Genomic DNA, 22,391 nt, shown 5'->3' on the forward strand with positions numbered 1-22,391 from the left:
TCATCAAGTAAAATTGTTTGTTTTGAAAAAAAGCGCTATGTTGAAGGTGATTCTGTAAAATGGATACGTAGCTTATCTATGGTATGTTTTGGATGGATTGTTCTTCTATTCTGTACTTCTAACTGTCAAACCCTAGAAGGAATAGAATATTCATAAAGTGCCCAATCCAGAGGCATAACCAGAAATTTTTTGAGGGTGGAAGGGATATCGAAGATAGAATTCGACCGAATTATGTCAATTCTGCAAGAAGCTGTTGACAGAGACAGAATTGTATTTGATATTAGAAGTTGGCTAGCGAAAGTCAGCGATAATGTCAGTTTTAGGCGACATCTGAGGGAGGTCATGCATCACAATTGATCTGTACGGCTAGCGAAGTAAGTTACAAGGGGAAACGTAATTGCTGGGACAGAAACACAAGTTTGCTACACAATCCTTGGACGGAATCCACAAGGAAAAAGCGAAAATGAGCTCCAAAAGCGACTTGGCGCAGAACAGTAATGAATGAACAGCTCTATGTGTGGACAGAGAATTTGAACAAATTTGGTGACAGGGCCAGCCACAGAGTCAGATGAAAAGCCTTCTATTGTAGCCTTAGCTCCATATAGGAACATGGTTGCAGTAAATAAGTAAGCGAAGTAAGTATGTCAATTCTACAATCGTTCGCTGCCTGAATACGCCTCTAGTCAAATTAGCTAGTATATGTAAAACAAATCAGTAGTCACTTGACTTGATTACGTTTCAAGTGTCAATCGGGTTAATGTTGAATTTTCGAAGTAGACTTATTAACAAGAAGTCAATGTTGGTTACTGGATTTAGCAATGTTAGTAATGTTCCATTGTGCGTAATAATGACTCTTGAGGATTAGTATTCTCATCTTATTCTTGAAGTGTTGTCAAGTTGTTGTGTTCTAAAATCTCAATCAAAAATCTCAAAACTAACCTGAAAATGATCAATTGGCAATTTACTTCTGATTTCAACAAGATTTAAACACCTGCCAGGAGCAATTTGAAGTTAGAAACCATCTGTACACTCAAAATTTTGCTCATAACTTTCTGTCTCAATATCAAACTATCAAAGCGAAAATAATGCACACAAATTAAAAGAAATAAAATTAATTTTCAAAAAAAAAACTTTTCCTCTCATCGACTTTCTTTTTTCACTTTGTGTTTCTAATTGAATAGGAAATTCGTATTATGTGATTCAATTTTTTTCGGTGCTTCTTTTTTTTTTGAAAAAAGTAACAGACAAAATTTCTACACAAAACAAAAAGTGCAATCAGTGGAACTTCATTCACATCTTGCTAAAAAATTTCTTCAATAAAAAACACATTTTGGAAACAATTTTTTTCACATTGAGTTTGCGGCTAAGTGACATGAAAGGAAAGAGATGATTTATTGTGCAAGTAATTTGCATAAAACAATAATTACCGAACAATATAAATAGACTTTTAAGTGGAATACATTATTGTCACGTAGAGGTTGAGTAGATACAAAGTGACGGGATCAAATAAAACTGAACCGGCATTCTGAAACGAAAACGTGTTTATCATGACCGCTTGAGTAATCAATGTAAAGTGACAATGATGTAGTCAATGCTTCGAGTAAAGACAATGCGATATGATAATTGAAATGAAAACAGAAAAAAACTAAGCAAATAAATCAGACAAATGAACCTTTTTGAGTTTGCTGTTAATCATTAAAAATCTCAATGTCTGAAAACACTTCATCAATATGTGATCAATTCTTGATTATCTGTCGATGAAAATGCAAATCGGCTATTATTTTGATAGAATGTTTCGCAATTAGATTTTCTCACGTTATAAAACTTACTATAATCCGGAAAATATTCAAATTGGGATGCATCGACTAAGATTGCTGCTTTAAACATAAATTAGATGATTAATGACTTGCTATAAACATCTTAATTATTTAAATTTGCAATGAATTGAGGATGATTTACTCCTGACAGTTATTGTCTGATAATCAATGTTTTGAGGAAGTTCTGCTTCCTTATTCAGTCAGATTTTCCAAATTGAATATTCAATTTATTAACCCTATTCAGAGGCTTCTTTAAATGACACAGAGGGATGATACAACTCTTTTTTGGATAATATTCCTTAACGATTATCCAAAAATTTAATCCAATTCAAAATTTTAAAGTTTGAATCTTAAAAATATAAAAAAGTTAAAAAGTGGCTAAGCTTCACAATTTTGTGGATTGCATTGAAAATTATTCAATGACCAAATTTATTAAAAACTTCACACTCAATTATTCGATTTTTTCCAATCAATCATATACAAAGGTAGTTACGAAAGTGAATGCATAAATATAATAAACCAGTAGGATATGTTGAAGGTGCAATAATGTCTTTATTATGATAATATTTTAATTAAAAAATCGTTAACTAAAGGGCTTTAATTATTATTACGCTCTTGGGAGGTGAGAAGGTCAAAAAGTCGATTTTTCGGTTTACGGAATAGATGAATTAAGTTAGATTTGAGATAAAATTGCTAATTTCCTAAAAGAAACCAAAAGTTCTTAACCAAATTAAAAAGTCTTCATTATTTTAAAAAAAAATTCCAAAAACTCATATTTGCTATCTTCTTAAACATGCTAATTGTGTTCTGATGTATTACTTAGACATACAAACAATATTGATTTAATTCTAAGAGAGTAGCTAATTATCACATTTAATTTGTAAATATTATTACATAATGGACATACATGAAATCAGAAAAACAAACTAAATTCTTAATTTATTGTGAATTTAAGTCTTTTATAACCATATAGATTGGGAGAATTCAATGACTGGTGAGAGAAGAAGATTCATTATTATAAATTTAGAGGATTAATTTGTCATTATCGTTAAGACTCTTTAATTAGAATTCTTGAAAATTTGCCAACTGTCGTTTAATATTCAAATTATATTTACATCAACAACTAGTTGATATTCCCCTTTTATAGTTGTTGACCCCTTTGTGTAAATATTTAGTCTGTTTTCTATCTTCAAACAATAAACATCATTCTTACTTTAATCCATAAGGAAGTTCTTTAATTACACTTATTTGTGAATAAACATTGTTGCTTCATCTCATCAACAATAACACATCCCAGTAAGCCTCTCAAAACAACAATTAATTGCAATATTTGACATAAACAAAACATTTTGTTTTCGTACTTATTAAATTTAAGCCACAGCAATCAACACATTTATCTTAAGCCACAAAAGCAATAAAACAATTTTTGTGGTTTACAACATTCTAAATTAAATCATGCTGTTAGTAATTTACAGCATGAATAAAGGTAGTAAATAGATTTAGTTGCGTATGTCAATTTATCATTTTTGTTTTGAACTTTTTTGGATATTACACATTTAAATCTTGACCTTCATTAAGATTGGATATGGAATTTTTAAAAATTATCCTTTCAAGGTCAATTGCACTTGTTATTTAGTTCCATACATCTATCCAGAAATGAAACCACAAATACTTCATATCTGTATAATTAGCCATTCATAAATCATCTCAACAATATCTTGAGCTTTTGCTTGACTGAAGGCAATAAGTGCCATGAGGTGTCAAGTTTCTTATTATTTTTGTATTTACAAATTGACAAAAGCGTTAATTTTTTGTGTTCAGGTGAAATTTCTTTTTAATGAAGATGTTGTGAGTCATTTACATCAGGGGCGTAGCTAGAAATCCCAACAATTCCATCAGGGACGCATCCGAAAATCTCAAAAATGGATGGGTTTTGGATTGTTGTCTCGAAAACTTCTAGCTGATTGAAGAATTTTATGCAAAATTAGAAGTTAGGATGGTGGTTAGGATTGACCTGACTACCTGACTACTTCTTATACCCCTCTATATCCCAAAGCTTAAACATCATCCCTTTTATGGTTTCATCAATAAAACTTTATTAAATCACACTTTTCATCTTTAATGTTGTTCATTTTCTTCATCTCCCATGAGGACACGTTGTGTAAATACGGCAGTTCCTACAACAGGAGTTCTCATCATTGGTGCACCAAGCGGTGTCATCATTCCAGTTCTGTGATATGGAGAGCCAATAAAAGTAGATTCAACATAAGGAGGACTCAAATATGCAGATTCCATGTATGGAGAACCCATCCCCGGTGGATAATATGGTTCGGCTACAATTGGTGGAGTATATGTAACTTGTGGACCGAGCATTGGTGATCCATACATTGATGATCCGTACATTGGAGAGCCCATTAATGGAGATCCCATTAATGGAGATCCCATCATTGGAGATCCCATCATTGATGAACCATACATAGGTTCACCATAAGGTCCATTTGTTGGATAGCCCGTTGGATATGCTAAGGAATTAAAAGAGTCAATGATTTGTTCCTCATTAGTATCAAGACTTACTTGATGGCATAACGATTGTTCGACGTTGGTCAAAAGGAGCAACTGAAGGATAACCATGAGAATCGTAAGGAGTAAAAGGTCCACGATCATTTGAAAGTTGCTGTATATTTTCCTATATATGAGACATTAAGACATTTATTGCTTTTTGATGTGGTTATGTGTACGTACTTGCTGATTGAAATTTGCTCCTCTAGCGAGGGCTGCTAAAAATAAAACTGCTATAAAACGATGCATTGTTGAACTTACTAGCTGCAAAGACCTAAAATTTAAAGTCAACTAATCAAATTTGATTGAATTTAGTGAAATTTATACATTTTTGTTCAATTTTAATTTTGATATGCTTGTCACTTAAGATTTGATGCATAAAAGTTTTACATGAACGAAATTGCTTTAATTAATTGGAAATTAATCAGTAATAATTTAAATTTGCATCAAAGTGTTTCAATTCAGTGGAAATAAATTGCAATTTCATATCCTGTGTATTTATTGCACATAAAAATGTTTATAAAGTACGAAGAAAACAAGCAAGGCAGAATTTGATTGATTTTATTGACGTGTAAACTACACATTTGAAGTTTTGTTGAAAAACCGTTAAGATTCCTATACACGAGGTATTTTAAGTTTTTAAAAATGAGGAACAAGTGACTATGAACTCTACAAAGCAACTGAGTCTTCAGTTGAAAATGGAACAGATTGGAATTTGAATTGAAACAAAACTTGAAAGCATTTTTGGATGCTTGTTGTAGAGTTTTCATGCATGATCAGTACAAAAGCACTGAATATTTTCGGTTAATATTGTGTCAAAGCTCATCTCTAAATTCTACTCATTCTATTTAAACTAAAGGAAAATTGGGAACCTTTAGATTAGTTAATTAAACCAGTGATGGGCAACCTTTTTTGTGTCACGGCTCACCTCATCCCTAACAAATGTTCCTCGGCACATTCAACAGTTGCCCACCACTGAATTAGACTCTAGTTATTTTAGGATCGGTCTTCAATTTTGAGGCAATTCAAACAATGGAATTCTTATGATTTTCCATAACTAATCTAAATGCAGGTGTCTAAGAAAGAGAGGCAGAATAGAAGAGGCAAACCACGAAAAAGATCACAAGTTGGAAAGCCCGAGCAGTACATTTAGACATATTTCAGTTTTTCATATTTTGTCGCTAAAATAGGTTGAAATAAGCTGCAATGAAGTAGAGTTACAAAACAGGTGCCTGTGACAGGCGAAAACAGCACAAATTCTTGATCATTTATATGGTTTTTCTTACAAAACCTCACGAATTATCAAGCATTTGTATGGTTTTTGTCTGTCACAGTTGCAACTCTGTAATGAAACTGTCAGGATACCCTCATGTTCTGTCGTGAACATATTTACATAGCGGCACCTTGCCGACTTAATTCTGCTGCTGACTAAATTGTGCTGTTCGGGACTATTTCTTACAATTTAATAGATCAAATACTGTATACAGTAATTCAATCAAATCTTCGTGACTGAACGCTGATCTTTCTATGTTCTATTCATGTTCTTTAGATCATACTTTTTGTAAATATCCATCATAAGCATTCTTTTCGCTTCATACATATCTATATAGAATATAGCAGAATATAGAATAGAGTATAAATCACGCAAAAACGTTTTCATGAAGTTGTCAACGGAAAGAAATTGTCATTTTGTTATTGATAATGGTAATGTGGGTAGCCGAAATAATAATGGTGCAGGTCTGTGAACTCAAAATGCGTGTTTTCAAATTTTTTGTTGTTGGAAAAAAGCAGAATAGAAGCAGCAAGAGAAAGGAAAATAAAATTTTCCAAGCTATTCATTAACTTCTGACAGTTAAGCACAAAGAAATTGGTAAAATTGTTGGGTACACAAAAAAGAGAGAAGGTTAATTGGAGAAAAGTTTCTCAAAGGTCATAAATGGAATGAAGCAGCAGCAGCAGCAGCAGTAAGAGTAAAAGCAAATATTTTTCAAGTGCACAACAATAAGTTAAATTTATTTGCATTTATGAGATGCACTGAGAAGAAGTTCATTAACCATAGCAAGAAATTATGCTAAATTTATGCAACGGATTTACTGCATCAATAAGAGAATCTCACCATCAATATGAATTGAATCAAAATCTCATCATTTCTTATGCTCACCATCATCATCAGTAATTATTATGACTACATTTCTAAGCCATCATTGACTTTTTTTTTGCTCTTTCTCTCGCAGATCTTCTTTGTGTCAGAAAATTTTCATGTTGTGAAGCGAGTGCAGCCAACCGCTGTTTTCATTTTCAGTTCAGTTTACTTCCATCATTCGATCCATCAACATCGGAAACTTTAAAGCAGCAACAAAATTTTGTGGTTTTTTTTGTGCATGAAAAATTTTAATGAAGAATTTTTTGTGAGAATTGAAATTTTGAGGAAATTGACATAAAAGAAGGAAATCATGAAAGTGCTAGACATAAGCCAGAAAGATTGTGTAATTATCCATAAGATTATCATTTCCATTATCACCATAACAATATCCAATAAGCTCCAATTATGAGCCAAAAAAACAATGGGACACAAATTTTCCACAATTAACAGCTCAATTTCTTCAATTGCTGTTGACTGTGACTTGTTACTGTGGCGATTTTCACTTGAAAGTTTCTTAAACTTAACATTTTTGTCAATTTCACATGCGACAAATTGAAAATTCACGCAACGCAAAATGACATGTGATTTTATTGCCTTAAAACTTAATTACACAGTTACGAGACTTCCTGGACAGCAACAAAAAGTCATTAAAAGTATATCCAACTGCAATTTTCTTAAACTTTTTCTTTCATCGCCTTTTGGAAGTGTCAGATGTTTATCTACAAACATTTGATATTCATCTGTAAGAAATAATGAGAAATAAAGCTCAGATTCATTCATAAAACGCATTCAGCATCAGTAAAATACTGTTTGGATATTCTTCGTTTATTTTTACAACTTTACCCAATTTACCGCTTCAGTTTCTTCGTAAATTTCTTTCTATAATTTGGGTATCGTACGTAAATGAAGGAATATTGTCTGAAGCTGCAGTTCTCGGTTGTATTTTGTAGATCGTTCAAGACTGGATGTCTGCAGCTATGGTTTAACCGTGCAAATATGTGTCCTAATCAGTTACAGGGATCAAGTGTCTAAAAATTGTCAATAATCCCGAGTGGACAAAAAACCATTAAAACTAGTCCAAAGTTGCAAAACAGACACCTGTAACAGACAAAAACCGTACAATTTGTATGGTTTTGTTTGAAAATTTAATTTGTATGGTTTTTTCTTATAAAACCATACAAATTATGTGGTTTTTGCATGTCACAGGCCTGTTTTGCAACTCGGAACTAGTCATTAACTAGACATTGACTTGTCTTTAACTAGTTATTATGTATTTCTGTCCAATAAAGTTCGATTGACGTCATTTTTGCACAAAACCCATTTTTAATTGAAACATTTAAAAAGAAATTTTCATTTCCATTCTTCTCAATAGGACTTAAAGCGTCCAATCTACGAGGAAATACGCGTCGATCCATTGTTCCGTAAAATTAGCAAACATTCTATCGGCTTTCACATCTTTAAAGTCGAAAATGATCACATAGAATCAGTTGGAAAAGATCAAATTGGTGTGTTTTACGATGAAAATGTTTACATTATTTACGCTGCGGCAATTAAGGGCACTTTTACAGATCAAAATACAATAGTAAGTACAACAAAAAAAGGTGCAGCACTAAATTTTAGTTCCAAATGTCAATTTCACACTAATTTTCTTGCAGTCACGCGAAATTAAAACGTCTGTCACGATTGAGAGATTTGTACACATTTGGATCGGTTCATCTGCGTCAACTGTCAAGTCTAAAAATGCCGCATTGAAAATAATTGAATTAGATGTCCATTTTAATCATTCGGTCGTACAATACCGGGAATCACAAGGTCATGAGACAAAACGATTTTTGTCATACTTCAAAGAAAATGGAATGCAGTGAGTAGATTTTTTTGAGTTTATTGCTGGAATATTGTAAATTTGGAACGGGAACAGAAAATGTAGTTTGATGCAAGTTTGAAAGTTATTCGAGTTTAGTGTCTAAAGCGCATTTTCTGTGAATGAGCAAAATTGAAGTCATTCAGAACTTTAGGCATGAGGGATGAGATAGTCTTCATTACTGACACACATTCTATCCAATAATGCACAAAAGAACGTTAATCCGTTCCAGGTGGTTAACCCTCAAATAATACAATATCTAATTTATTCCACAGAATACTGACTGGCACAAGCCATAAGTCAACACCAGAATATCCACGTCTTTATCAAATTTATGGCAAAACCTGTCCAATTTGTATTCAAATGAAATCAATCAATTGGATAGATAATTTCAATAGCGGAAATGTGATGATTTTGCAGACACAGTGTTTCATTTTTGTTTGGGTTGGGCGATCAAGTAGTTCAATCGAGCGTGTCAATTCATTAAAGATAGCGAGCAAGTTCAGGGATTGTCGACCCTCAACGGAAATAGCTGTTGTTGACGATGGCTATGAACAATCAATGAGCATTGAATGCAAAACAGAATGGAATAAATTTTTAAATTTAAGTGAAAGATTAGTTCATCCACTTGTTATAAAGCCAGTGACCGAACATAATCCATTAAAATTATATAAATGTGCTAATTTGAATGGATTATTTAGAGCTGAACATATTAAAACTGATGGTATTGAACAAATTGATTTGAATGATAAAAATTCAACATTTATAATTGATGGTGATGTTTATGGCATTTGGATATGGATTGGACGTAATGTACCGAAAGGTGATAAAGCAGAAGGTATGCGTCATGTACGCGGATATATGATTAAAAGAAATCATCCATCAACACATCCAGTTATTCGAATAATTGACGGTCATGAACCAATTGAATTTATTGCAATGTTTCCACAATGGATAGACAATGATCATAGTACATCAATTGCACGTCATGTGCTGGAGAAATTTGATGCATTAACATTAATCCAACGTCCACAAGTAGCTGCACAAATGCAATTAATTGATGACGGTTGCGGTGAAATTAAAGTCTTTAGAATCGATAGCGATGATATCACCGACATTCCCAAGAAGTATGGACAGGTTTTCTACTCAAATAATTGTTATATTATACATTATCAGACACATGCAGCATCAACAAGTCATTCAGTTAAAAATGTTATTTATCTATGGATTGGAAGTCAGGCAAAGCAAATGGATAAGACAACAGGTGAATTGTTCCTGACTGAAATGTTTGATCACTTTAATACAAATGTAGTCCAAATTCGAGTTCATGAAGGCATGGAACCACCACATTTTTTGCAATTATTTAGAGGAAGATTAATTATACTTCATGGTTATGATCCATGTGGTGCTAAACGTAAATTTCCACCTACATTCATACTTAAAGTTATTGGCAATTCCACATATACCACAAAGGCCATTCAAATGACAAATAAAAGTTCACATCAGTCAACCGATTGCTACATCATCAAGACAATAAGTGGAACAATTTATGTCTGGTGCTCTCAGTCATCAACTGGTGATACACGTGAAATGGCTAAAGGAATTGCTGGAATGATTGGTGAACCACAGGTTGTGATGGAAGGTGCTGAAAATGAGGAATTTTATGAATCTGTTGGAGATAAATTTGTGGCACAAGTTAAAGTAATTTCCAATAATTATATGGAACCGACACTGTACAGCACATGGGAAAAATCAAAAGTCAGCCTGTATCTTGCCACATTAATTCAAAGTCAAATCCAATTAGAGCAAATTTTTGCATTCGAACAAAAAGATTTGACACCAGATAATATTTATTTGCTGGATGCCGGAAGTATGATTTATATATGGTTGGGTAGTCTGTCAGATGTAGAACAAAGAAATGCAGTATGGATAATGGGATTACATCTAATTTCAATACATCCAATTCCAAGAAGTTTAAAAGTTCCAGTTTGTATTATTAAGCAGGGCTATGAGCCAATAAGCTTTACGGGATTCTTTGATAAATGGGATCCAAAGTTATTGGATGTAAGTTTAATTTTTGATGCTGAAAATCAAAAATTATTATCTTCAAATTTTCAGAATATTAAGACATTTGAAAAGCTTCGCATTCAGATGAACTTATCAGGTACACATCCAATTCCATCACCACGGTCAATTACAAATAGCATCTCGGATGTAAGTTACCTAAATGAATTTGATAAGCATCAAAAGTATCCACTAGAAATGCTACGCGGCGATCCATTAAATCTGCCAACATACATCAATCCAAGTCAAAAAGAGGTAAAAAATTAGACGCGTTAAATCTGTAAGTACATGCTGATACTAATCATGATCATATATTTTATCTTTAGATTCATTTGACCCATGATGACTTTGTATCTGTTTTTAATATGGAATATACGCAATTTGCCGAGTTACCGAAGTGGAAGCAAGTGGAGCTTAAAAAGCAATATAAATTATTTTAGATTGCACAGCACCCAACACTCATCATATCCGCTTATGTCCATTCATCTTCATAGTTCTTTCACATAGCAGTTTTTTTTTGAATATTATTTTTATTACTAATTCCATATGATGATATTTTATTATTAAATAAAGCATTTATGACACACAAAATGATGGTTTTCTATGCTCTAGTGACTAGCATAACAAGCGACACAAATGAAGGAGGCGAGGAAGATTTTAAGGCAAAGATGCAAAACAAACACCTGTCACAGGTAAAAACCGTATAATTTTTTTGGTAATTTTTATGGTTTTATAAGAAAATTGTACGGTTTTGACCTTTTTCTGGCTTTCTTACAAAACCATACAAATTACCAACAAATTGTATGGTTTTTGTCTGTGTTGAATTACAGAACCGTACAAATTATTAAGAATTTGTACGGTTTTTACCTGTTTTGCAATTCTGTTTCCATTTTCCATTCATATGGCTACCAAATTTAGTCGACTTCCATTTGGTGTTAACAAGAGGTTCCGAAATCGAGCCTTCTTCATTTGTGCCGCTCGGGCATGATTCATGATTGACGAGGAAATTTTATTCAAAAAAATTAAAACAAATTTTCGGATAATTTTTTGCAATTTTTTAATTTTTTATTCAAATTATTGATTAAAGTCTACAAGGCATCTGCTCACTTGTTACCCCAGAAATTGAATACTTTCACTACAATTTCCAAACGTCAAACAATTTATTTTTAATTAAATCTAATTAATGAGACTGCAAATTTTGCATTAAAAATGCCGCTTGTTCATCAATCGTTAGCAGCTATTGTGTGAAATTACATAGCAAATTCAAATTGGATATAAGGTAAAATTGTGGCAATTTCTGCAATGAAATAAGAGAAAAATATTAAATATTAACAGAACCGTGAGCACTTTGTAGCATTAGTTATTTACCTGTGAAAAGAATTTAAATGGGTTATGATACTTAAAATCAACGTTGTAAAGTCATGCTTCCATAATTTCACACTGCTGTTGTTTCCATGCATTTAAAATTGTTCAAATATTTTTTTCTTTTCCCATTCTAAGAGCTTTTAGACATGAATGTTATGGATGCAGAGTTGGGAAATTGTTTTGGGGTTATGTTATGATTTATGGGTTTTGAGGTAAGTCTCGAACTGAACCGCACACGGTATACGGTTCATGACGTTTCCAAAAAGATTTGCCAGCGCTCAGTTTTCCCAGTGATCCAATATACTGTAGACCAAACTCGGAATTCGATAGAAGTGCCCGAGTAACTCAAAGATCCAGTGGACCTTCGTATAAGTTTTACTTTGCCATATAGTCGTGAAACCTAGCGATTGCTCAGTGGTAAGAGCATGCGACCAGAAATCATAGAACATGAGTTCGATTCCCACACGGGATCGGTTATTCGGAATCTTACTTTTTCAGTCAGATCAACAGTCCTCAATTGATATAGAAGACAATAGATCACAATCATCCTAGAAGTTGGAATCCAATAATCTTCAAGCTTGCACCCACCCAACCCATCTCTGGCAATTTAAAATTCATATTCTCATCACAACTGTAAAGATGTCAACTGTGACTTTGTCACTAACATTCATGACAATTGTTTGCGATTATGCTTAATAAAATGCAAAGTTGGTGAGAATTATTTGCATTTGCTTACTTAACAGCTGCATTATATCGAGTAATCATGGATTTGTGCTGTGGTCCAATAGAGCGATATGAGCTGCGTAATGAGTGTTGGATAGATGAAGAAGGATTAATTGTTTTTTGTGCTATGCTCCATGAGAACCCAAGGTAGATCAGTGATAAGAGTATGCCATTGGAATTGGAAATTGTCAAACGATAGCTAGCGATAGAGCCAGTTTCAGGCACCGACTGAGGAAGGCCATTAATCACAATTGATCTGTATGGCCGATAAGTAAGTAAGAAGCATGCAATCGGAAATCTAAAGACGTGGGTGCGAATCCCAATTGACGAACAAGTAATAACGGTCCACAACTCTGAATCAATGATTGATGGCTGAAGATTATGAATCCAATAATTTCATAAAATGCAAAACGTATTATTTTTGAGTTAACGGACTAAACTGGGTGGTAAATACTGCGAAATCAAATCCAATCTCATTAAATTGCTTTAAGATCTTCTTGAGTTCAAAACTGTCAAAGCATCTCAGCACTTCTTGCTTATAATAATTTGATCGTACAAAAAAATGATTCAAAAAAGAAAGTTCTATGCCTGAATATTAAGCTTAACAGTTGTATGAAATCAAATTATATCTTACGCTATATTTTGTACAAATGCAGAAGTTTTGAACTCGAAAAGATAAATTAGAGTTGAAAAGTATGAATTGAAAAATTGTTAAGGCATTAATCTCTCATTAACTCAACTCAGTCAACGCTTCAATTCAATTAACTTCATCTGATTGTTAATTTATTAAAAATAGTAATTGGATAAAATACCTGATTTATATGAAATAAAAGTGAAATGATCATTAAATTGTGATTTATTTTACAATATAATTGTAAAAATGGAAGCATTATATCCAGTGAAATTCTATAGGTTAGTTAAGTGTTGTTGTGTTTTATCTCATAATTGAGCTGCAAGTAAAAGCTTTAAAAATTAGAAAATTGCAGTTGGATATACTTTTAATGACTTTTTGTTGCTGTCCAGGAAGTCTCGTAAGTGTGTAATTAAGTTTTAAGGCAATAAAATCACATGTCATTTTGCGTTGCGTGAATTTTCAATTTGTCGCATGTGAAATTGACAAAAAATGTTAAGTTTGAGAAACTTTCAAGTGAAAATCGCCACAGTAACAAGTCACAGTCAACAGCAATTGAAGAAATTGAGCTGTTAATTGTGGAAAATTTGTGTCCCATTGTTTTTTGGATGATAATTGGAGCTTATTGGATATTGTTATGGTGATAATGGAAATGATAATCTGATGGATAATTACACAATCTTTCTGGCTTATGTCTAGCACTTTCATGATTTCCTTCTTTTATGTCAATTTCCTCAAAATTTCAATTCTCACAAAAAATTCTTCATTAAAATTTTTCATGCACAAAAAAAAACCACAAAAATTTGTTTGTTGCTGCTTTAAAGTTTCCGATGTTGATGGATCGAATGATGGAAGTAAACTGAACTGAAAATGAAAACAGCGGTTGGCTGCACTCGCTTCACAACATGAAAATTTTCTGACACAAAGAAGATCTGCGAGAGAAAGAGCAAAAAAAAAGTCAATGATGGCTTAGAAATGTAGTCATAATAATTACTGATGATGATGAAGGTGAGCATGAGAAATGATGAGATTTTTGATTCAATTCATATTGATGGTGAGATTCTCTTATTGATGCAGTAAATCCGTTGCATAAATTTAGCATAATTTGTTGTTCTGGTTAATGAACTTCTTCTGACTGCATCTCATAAATGCAAATAAATTTTACTTATTGTTGTGCACTTGAAAAATATTTGCTTTTACTTCTGCTGCTGCTGCTGCTTCATTCCATTTATGACCTTTGAGAAACTTTTCTCCAATTAACCTTCTCTCTTTTTTGTGTATCCAACAAGTTATTTTTTTGCTAGATTAATTGCCAGAATTTCATCTACCTATTAGCATTTCCTTTCACTTTGAAGCATATTAAGGTTGATATTAATACAGTATTTAAATAGCTAACAAAAGAAGGAAACATTGTGAAATTCTCATATGTCATTATTCCACGCCGGAAGATCGTTAAGTTGAGTTATGATTAGTATGGTGATGAGGAACCTTTTAACTTTCATGGCACACTTTGTTGGCCAATCTCGGCCGAAAACACACAGTGTATGATTCATGTGTCGCGGCATATGTGTTGCGCGACACTGGATTACCATGTTATTAATAAAATCAGTTCATTTTGGCTTTAAAAGTTTTTTTATTCTCCCAAATATTTCAAAACATCGCAGTTAACTTTGCTTTTGCATAGAAATCGTCAATCAAATCATATTAGTAATTGAGAAATCAACAGCTTTCTCAAGACATGTCAAAAATTCATAAGCCGCTTCACACCGGTCATTTAAGTTCTTTGTCCAGCATTTTGATGAAATCATTCTTAAAACTGGCTGAATAGCTTCATCTTGTTCCGGAAAGAGCTTCATAATCATCATGGCAAATCCTTTTTGGTAAAATTTGTGGTTCCGGAACTACAGAATAAGTCACATAGAATAGAACTGTTTGTAAGGATTAACATTTCAACTCACGACTCCTATATTGGATGCAACACATTCCAGCATGCACTTCCACTCATAAGTTTCTGCAAATGTTTCACCTGACGAATCTAAAGTTTCTGTGACATTTTCCTTTTCCTCGCAATATGTCTGGATCTCCATTATTTGCTCAACAAAATCATTGACTTTCATCTCTTCAGCATCTAAATTTATTTCGGCACTAACACATGCTGGAATCAATAAAACCAGGAAATATTTAAAAGCTCTCATCGTGTAGCAAATGTGGATAACAAACTGAAACAATTGTCATATAATTTCAAACTATTAAGCATTTGAAATAGGAAATGACGATATGGAAATTTTAAAGCACTGCCTGTAATTTTTTGAAAGGCTATAATTTATTACAAAATTTAATTTTAGTATAATGGCATATCATGATCATCATATATTGAGCTCCATACTTTTAATCTAGGTAATTCAGGCAGGTCAATTTCTGACACATCATCTTCAGTTATTTGTAAACATTTCAGCTCATCAGCATTAGTTTGTGGATTGATTTTCACAGGTTCAATTTCTTCACAATTTGGATCTCCAGTCGTGGCGAAGCTTGTGAATATTCCGACCATTTTACGAATGACTGTAATCTCCTTTGAATCCTCAGGTGGAACTCCTAAGAATTCGGATTTAAATAGGTAGAATAGGTCATCACCGTGCACTGCGACATTGTATTTTGAGCACTTAAATACTCGTTTAAATAAATTGTGGGTTCCATTGGCATCAAAACGTAATAAAAAGGTTTTTTCATTGGAATATTTAAGCCTTGATTGTATTGAACAGTAGATTGGATGTACGAGCATCGAATCAGATTGATACAGTAAATATGGATATTGATTTTCAGTGCATGGCTTTTCATGTTCCTTGTAATAGATGTTCTTAATCCTCTCACCATACTCTTGAGCGATTGGATCTGTATGCTCTATGCCTAAATCAGCTAAAGGTGCAAAGTATGCTGAATTTTGTAGATAATAGTAAGCAACTTCTTCCTTTGCACGAGCTCGTACTGAACCTTCTAGTGCTGTTATAGAAAACATCATGTCTATGTCTTTAGACCAAGCATCTCTTGCCATTTCAACAGGATCTCTATCAATCAAACAGTTCGAGGATTTATATGGCTCAATAATTGGTATGAAAGCATTACAAACTCCTTTGGCGAAATCATCTTCATTACTGACAACAGTTTCTATAGCTTCCATAATTTCATGAGTTGAACATCCTTCAAGGTATTCTAATAAATCTCTTTCATCACCAAACTGTCCTGTCCATCCAAGTTTTCTAGCTAAATCATCTGTAAATCGTCTTGACATATCTCTAGGAACAATTGCCCATCGTTTTGAAAAGGAAGATCCAGACATAAGGATTGCACGATGAAATAATCCCTTTGTTTGTTCAAACAATGACAAGTAATGGACACTGCCTGCACCAGCACTTTCACCAAATAGTGTAATGTTGTCAGGATCACCGCCAAAATTTCTGATATTTTGTTTAACCCATTGTAAAGCTAATATCTGATCCTTTAGGCCTGCATTTCCAGGAATATTAAGCGATTCATCTTCGAGACTTAAGAATCCGAAAACTCCGAGTCTATAATTGAAAGTCACTACAATTACATCATTTTCAAGTAAATAATCTGGTCCATAAATGTCCGTTTTTGAACTTCCAAATCTAAAACCACCTCCGTGAATCTAAGAATAGACTATCTTATCAAACTGGCTTTATATTAAAAGTCATAGTAAATTACCCAAACCATAACCGGATATAAATTATCTGGTTTCAAGTTTTTCGTGAAAACATTAATAATTCCTGCATTTTCTTGACCTTCAAACTCAAATGTGACTAGATTTCGAGTATAATAGCTTGGAATATCCTCTGCAGCGTCAAAAACATTTGACCACTTATCAGGAACTTGTGGATCATGAAATCTCAACTTTCCCAATGGTGCCTTCATGTAAGGTATTCCTTGAAAGCTAATGTATTCTGTATTTAATGCTGATGTCTTTCTAATTCCTTGAACTTCTCCATATTCTGTTTCTGCGACTTCGAATTTTTCCATATTTAAAGGAAAATTGTCCTAAACGTGAATGCTTCTAGTTTAAAGTCTCGAACGATATTGAGCTGCGCTATTTCGAAAACACGATAAAAGAACCATTGTGATAATATATCTTATCTTCATTGTTTATTTCCATTTATCTTATCACCAAAGACAATTGCATAACAATATTTTAATAGTTACTAATTGTTGTTTGTTGTTTTTATGCTCAGGTGGTTTTTAACGGAGTTCATTAGCATTGTGTTTTGTAAAGTCAGCTGCTGTTGCTGTAAATCTTTAAATAATTAAATTTTAATGAAAATAAACGTGAAAAATCATCTCATCGAAATCGATGAGATTGATCTTACTAAATTTGAATTTTGAAAAACCGTTAAATTTTAAATGTGTGAAAATCGTTAAAACTCGTAAAATTATTAAGGATTCTAGAAGTAACTACTAAAAGCTTTTATTTCCACAATAAAAAAAATCTCAGCATGAGCATTTAAATGCCAATATCAGTTTTGATTTTTTGAGCTGCCATTGAAGATTTAATGCATGCTGCACATTTAAAGGCCATTTCACAACTATCATCATCTGTTATTGAGGCACACTTTTCTGCAATTGCTGACAATTTTCCTATTAATGCTTGATCTCCTTTTGCAGGAACTGAAATATATTCAATAAATTCGTCCTTCTTTAAAGTTCTTGTTGCTCCATCCATCACACCCATTCCTTCCATAATGCAGAACATCAAGCACTTTCCTTCGTGTGTTGTCATCGGCTTTTTGAGGATGAGCATGCTCAAGTCGTTGTCATTTGCTCCAGTCTTTTCTTTGCATTCTTGTGCGACACCCTAGGGAGAATTAATTAATTATTTAATGTTCAATATTTGCTGATTTTTATTTAATTATTGCTGATAAGCTGCTCAGAATTTAATTGAATTAATAATCTGAGATGACACTGGCACTGCTTCGAAAAGTCAGCAAAATTGAATCTCGAGATTAAAGAAAGTCGGATTAATTAAATCCTAGGATTTAAAATTAAATCGTGAGATTTAAATCTTGTAGCTATCACATCCTTACAATCATCATCTGTCTCTGCTCTTGAACTGTCATCGCACTGACAGATGCTAAGAATATAACTGCCAAAAGAACTGCTGCGAATGTCTTCATGTTGAATCGACAAAAGTAATCACAAAACTGTGAGGAATGTCTTGGACGGAGTTCCTTTATAACTAGAATCTTAAAGCATAAAAATGCTGACGGATGTTACAGAATTTGGCTCATTTTACCAGATAATAATAGATTGCTATGAAAGTTTACAATTTTTTGGTCAATCATTGTGACGACATTGAGTCTAGAATTTCCGCATGTGTAGGAACGGCATTTGAATAAAAATTAAGTCACGATCAAGGCATTGACACTCTTCATCCGCTTTCATCTTCTTTCATCCGGCCCATATAAACTTTTCATCCGCTTTCATCCGGCCCATATAAGCTTTTCATCCGCTTTCATCCGGCTCATATAAACCTTTCATCCGCTTTCATCCGGCTCATATAAACCTTTCATCCGCTTTCATCCGGCTCATATAAACCTTTCATCCGCTTTCATCCGACTCATACAAATCTTTCATCCGGATGAAATTTTTGTATGGAAAAAGAAAAAAACAATTCATCCGGATGAATTAATTCATGAATTAAAAATAAATTATTATTTTAATATATTTAGAATGATAATTTTTTAAAAAGCAGTTTCTGTGATTTTTACACATCATCTAAAGCACAGAAAATAATTATTCGAGTTTAAAATTAAGAAATTTAAGAAATTAAGTAAATTTGGTAATATTTTACTACATTTTAACACATTTTTCTATTTTTTCACGTATATTAATAGTTTTTTATAACTAATATGGATTTTATGAAGCAATATTCATCGCTAAAATGTTGAAAATAGCTTTCGTGTTTCTTATACAAGGATAAAAATCCTCGAAAAGCCTAATTTTGCTTAGATTTTCCTGTATTAGGATGAAAATTCCTCAGAAAAACCATGCATTGCCTCGGTTCTTGTATATTAGTATAAAAAACTCTAAAACAAGTCAAATTTTGTTAAATTTTTCCTATATTACGGTGAAAAACTCTTAGAAAAGAAAAAAATTCATGTCAGTTTTGCTATATTAGAGTAAAGTTCCTTCGGAAAAGCCATATTTTTCCTCAATTTTTTTCTAATAGGGTAAAAATCCCTCAAAAATGTCAATTTTGCTTTAATTTTCCTAAATAAAGATAAAAAAATCCTCATATAAGCCCTAATTGGATTCGATTTTCCTATATTAAGGTGCAAAATCCCTAAAACAGCCAAATTTTGCGTCAATTTTCATTTATTAGAGTGAAAAGTAATCAATTTTCCTATGTTAGGATGGGAAATCCTTGAAAAACCCAAATGTTGACTGAATTTTCCTCGGAAAAGCCATATTTGTCCTCTATTTTCTATATTATGGTGAAAAATCTTTGGAAAAGCCAAATTCGACTACAATATTCTATACTAATTTAAAAAACACATAGGATGAGCCGAATTATACATCAGTTCTATTATATTAGGGTGAAAAATTTTGAGAAAAACCGAATTGTTGGACGAAAAAGGATGAAAAATCATGGAAATTGTTATTTGTTAAATTGTCATAATTGAATGAAAACTTTGGAAAATGCAATTATTTAAACTTATTTTCTCATATCAATATGTTAAAATAACTTAAAATGTGATTTTTGTATTAAAAATATTCAAGTAAAAATTTGTTTAAAATCATTCATCTTCTTTCATCCGGCTCATACAAATCTTTCATCCGCTTTCATCCGGCCCATATAAACCTTTCATCCGCTTTCATCCGCTTTCATCCGGCCCATACAAATCTTTCATCCGCTTTCATCCGGCCCATACAAATCTTTCATCCGCTTTCATCCGGCCCATACAATCTTTCATCCGGATGAAATTTTTGTATGGAGATGAAGAATCCTTTCATCCGGATGAAACGTGTGTCAATGCCTTGGTCACGATAAAAAAAAAAATGAATTTGATTATAATGGATTTGAGAATCATGAATCATACTTAAAAAGGCATTCACATTTATTATTTTTATTATCAATATACACAACTTATTTTCCAGAACATTGAATTAAAATAACTTTTTAGGGACCATCCACAAATGACGTCTCTAAGTTTCATCTCATCCTACAAGTTTCACAAAAACTAAGTTTTAACAGATACGTGATATCATTGATGAATGACCCCCATCTAACGCACACAAATACTGAATATACAAAAAAATAGTGATTATAACTAACTATTATTATGCTATAACTTTGATTTTCATATCTAATCGGATCATCATTTTCAAAATGATTCAAGTCTTTTGTGATGAGATGCTCAGTGCTTCATGTGCTTATTCAGTTGTCATGACACAATTTGTTTAGTTTCTATATCTCTTAACTGCTACGTAAATTCCGCCAACAATAAGAACTAAAAGTGGAACTCCTAAGCCTACGGCACTAAATATTTTAACAAACATCGATAAGCCTTCTGATGCTGGACTTCCAAGTCCGAATAAAAATGAGAACGAAATGTAATTTGTGTGTGAATAAAAGCCATCATCAGGCATTCCAAATGTGATATTAATAGCTTGTTTAAGTGCATGGTCTAGTGCTGCTGAATCAAAGAAATTTGATGGCAACGAATATTTGAAATCATCAGATTCTGCATTTTGAACTTCGCCGTGCCTTGATTCCGTTGAATATGAAACTGATCTATAATGTGACGTGTAACAGACTGGTCTGAATTGTACAAAAGCACCTTTGGTGTCGTTGTCAGATCTTGGTGATAAGAGATTATAGACATCAAAAATTCCAGGTGTGAATTCATCATCCAAATTTCTTATTCTGTTCATCTTGTATGCTCCTTCCGATTTATTTTCACTTGAAACCATCAAAAGTTCCATAGCAATTCGTGGACTGGAGTAATTTGAATGAATCTTACTGGCAATTATATCAATTTGCATTGAATCGGATGTATGGAGGAGCTTTGGAAGGTCTTCATTGTGATCTTGGAAGCCGAATGCGGTAAACTAAAGAAATGAAACAATATACAGCATATGAATAAAATGGATCATGTGAACAAAGAAAGTGAATATTTTCGATATTGAGAGCACAAACAAATTATAAACTTACTCGAAGGCTGAATGATCCATTGTTAATATTAGTTGCATTAACTTCCAGCATAACTTTCTTTCCATTTGATTCTGTGAGATTAACAAGATCCCATTTAATGGCAAGCGGGTCAAATTTAATAGCGACAGTATTATTTGGATCTGAATAGTTGCTGGTTCCATCGGTATCGTTAAAGAGGACAATTTTGTCAATTACAGTTGAGACCACGTATTCTGGATCATTTGAAAATTTGACACAATTAGAATTATCACTAATCTGAGTCCAATTTATGTTAAGCGACGTGTTCACTGGTGTTTTAGCGATCAAAACGGATGGCTTTCCTATAAGATCAAAGAGATAATGAAGTGTATTTCCGCCTGTATTTGAATCTGCTGTTACATGCACTAGAATATAGTTTTCACATAATGTTTGATTAATTTGATCAGCACAGCCTGGATTTGATTCAACTGTAAGAAAATATATGCGGGTATTAACGAAATTTGATTCCTTTTGTGGCTTAGTTATTAGTCAGCAAAGAATTTTTTCTACTTTACCTTTTAAATTTCTAGTATTTTCGTCATTATCACAGTAAACTACACAAAAGGACAGTAAATTGAACAGTATAATTTTCTTAATATTCATGCTTTGTATTATTTTGTTGCTTATCGCTCGATTAAATGATTTATAATGAATTAAATCAACAGAAAGAAAAACGAAAACAAAAGAAATTGTAGATAAAGACGAGGAAAATAACTCTTTTGGACTTAAGAGCATTAAGCGCATTTTCAAACTGTTCCAAAAGTGTTTCATATTCAGTCTAGACAACAGACTGTTGCTTCAGAATTGCATTAAATGGACATAAAAGAGAACAAATTTTGAATGTCATTTTAAATTTAAAAATTTAACTGTTTTCAAAAATTTGAATTTTTAGTACAAAATTGCCTTTCAACCAGAAAAATTCAAATACAAAATGTCCGTTGATAGAAAATTTCCTGACCAGACAGACAAATCAGCGCAAAAGAGAA

The 22,391-nt window shown here is 32.7% G+C and overlaps 4 protein-coding genes and 1 long non-coding RNA gene across 6 annotated transcripts; 1 reads left to right on the forward strand and 4 right to left on the reverse strand.

Annotated features, from left to right (window-relative positions):
- The first annotated feature begins 6,518 nt into the window (after positions 1-6,518).
- Positions 6,519-11,018, forward strand: qua (villin like protein quail). Its single transcript, XM_070644814.1, has 7 exons — positions 6,519-6,548; positions 6,611-6,862; positions 7,892-8,101; positions 8,175-8,380; positions 8,656-10,444; positions 10,499-10,699; positions 10,771-11,018. The coding sequence occupies exons 2-7, from the start codon at positions 6,830-6,832 to the stop codon at positions 10,882-10,884; spliced, it is 2,553 nt and encodes an 850-aa protein (XP_070500915.1). The 5' UTR covers positions 6,519-6,548; positions 6,611-6,829; the 3' UTR covers positions 10,885-11,018.
- Positions 11,019-11,549: 531 nt separating this feature from the next.
- LOC139093964 (uncharacterized) lies at positions 11,550-14,038 on the reverse strand. 2 transcript variants are annotated; one of them, XR_011544742.1, is made up of 4 exons: positions 13,345-14,038; positions 12,546-12,904; positions 11,813-12,357; positions 11,550-11,741 (listed from the first exon to the last, which is right to left on the reverse strand). It is a non-coding gene; the product is annotated as an uncharacterized lncRNA (long non-coding RNA). The 2 variants fall into 2 exon arrangements; XR_011544741.1 differs by having other exon boundaries at positions 11,813-12,904.
- Positions 14,039-15,464: 1,426 nt separating this feature from the next.
- Positions 15,465-17,260, reverse strand: LOC139093938 (esterase B1-like). The gene is made up of 2 exons (XM_070644801.1): positions 16,887-17,260; positions 15,465-16,830 (listed from the first exon to the last, which is right to left on the reverse strand). Exons 1-2 carry the CDS (start codon positions 17,196-17,198, stop codon positions 15,505-15,507), a joined length of 1,638 nt encoding a protein of 545 aa, XP_070500902.1. The 5' UTR covers positions 17,199-17,260; the 3' UTR covers positions 15,465-15,504.
- A 416-nt stretch (positions 17,261-17,676) lies between these two features.
- Positions 17,677-18,346, reverse strand: LOC139093909 (general odorant-binding protein 19d-like). The gene is made up of 2 exons (XM_070644762.1): positions 18,257-18,346; positions 17,677-18,027 (listed from the first exon to the last, which is right to left on the reverse strand). The coding sequence occupies exons 1-2, from the start codon at positions 18,344-18,346 to the stop codon at positions 17,677-17,679; spliced, it is 441 nt and encodes a 146-aa protein (XP_070500863.1).
- A 1,920-nt stretch (positions 18,347-20,266) lies between these two features.
- On the reverse strand, positions 20,267-22,116 carry LOC139093921 (glycosylated lysosomal membrane protein B-like). The gene is made up of 3 exons (XM_070644778.1): positions 21,921-22,116; positions 21,388-21,833; positions 20,267-21,284 (listed from the first exon to the last, which is right to left on the reverse strand). Exons 1-3 carry the CDS (start codon positions 22,006-22,008, stop codon positions 20,634-20,636), a joined length of 1,185 nt encoding a protein of 394 aa, XP_070500879.1. The 5' UTR covers positions 22,009-22,116; the 3' UTR covers positions 20,267-20,633.
- Positions 22,117-22,391: the final 275 nt, after the last annotated feature.

The sequence above is a fragment of the Chironomus tepperi genome, unplaced genomic scaffold (genome assembly GCF_022539635.2).
Source record: "Chironomus tepperi strain 1889 unplaced genomic scaffold, CSIRO-AGI_Ctep_v1 contig_346, whole genome shotgun sequence".
Taxonomy (NCBI): domain Eukaryota; kingdom Metazoa; phylum Arthropoda; class Insecta; order Diptera; family Chironomidae; genus Chironomus; species Chironomus tepperi.

Excerpts from the sequence above, each read along its gene's own strand:
- LOC139093938 (XM_070644801.1), bottom strand. The coding sequence starts at position 17,198 with ATGGAAAAATTCGAAGTCGCAGAAACAGAATATGGAGAAGTTCAAGGA. Across the intron at positions 16,831-16,886 it reads TATATCCGGTTATGGTTTGG|ATTCACGGAGGTGGTTTTAG; the intron begins GTAATTTACTAT and ends GTCTATTCTTAG.
- qua (XM_070644814.1), top strand. The coding sequence starts at position 6,830 with ATGAAAGTGCTAGACATAAGCCAGAAAGATTGT. Across the intron at positions 10,445-10,498 it reads GGGATCCAAAGTTATTGGAT|AATATTAAGACATTTGAAAA; the intron begins GTAAGTTTAATT and ends TCAAATTTTCAG. Across the intron at positions 10,700-10,770 it reads TCAATCCAAGTCAAAAAGAG|ATTCATTTGACCCATGATGA; the intron begins GTAAAAAATTAG and ends TTTTATCTTTAG.
- LOC139093921 (XM_070644778.1), bottom strand. The coding sequence starts at position 22,008 with ATGAATATTAAGAAAATTATACTGTTCAATTTACTGTCCTTTTGTGTA. Across the intron at positions 21,834-21,920 it reads AAATACTAGAAATTTAAAAG|TTGAATCAAATCCAGGCTGT; the intron begins GTAAAGTAGAAA and ends ATTTTCTTACAG. Across the intron at positions 21,285-21,387 it reads ATGGATCATTCAGCCTTCGA|TTTACCGCATTCGGCTTCCA; the intron begins GTAAGTTTATAA and ends TCATTTCTTTAG.
- LOC139093909 (XM_070644762.1), bottom strand. The coding sequence starts at position 18,346 with ATGAAGACATTCGCAGCAGTTCTTTTGGCAGTTATATTCTTAGCATCT. Across the intron at positions 18,028-18,256 it reads AGCAGAGACAGATGATGATT|GGTGTCGCACAAGAATGCAA; the intron begins GTAAGGATGTGA and ends AATTCTCCCTAG.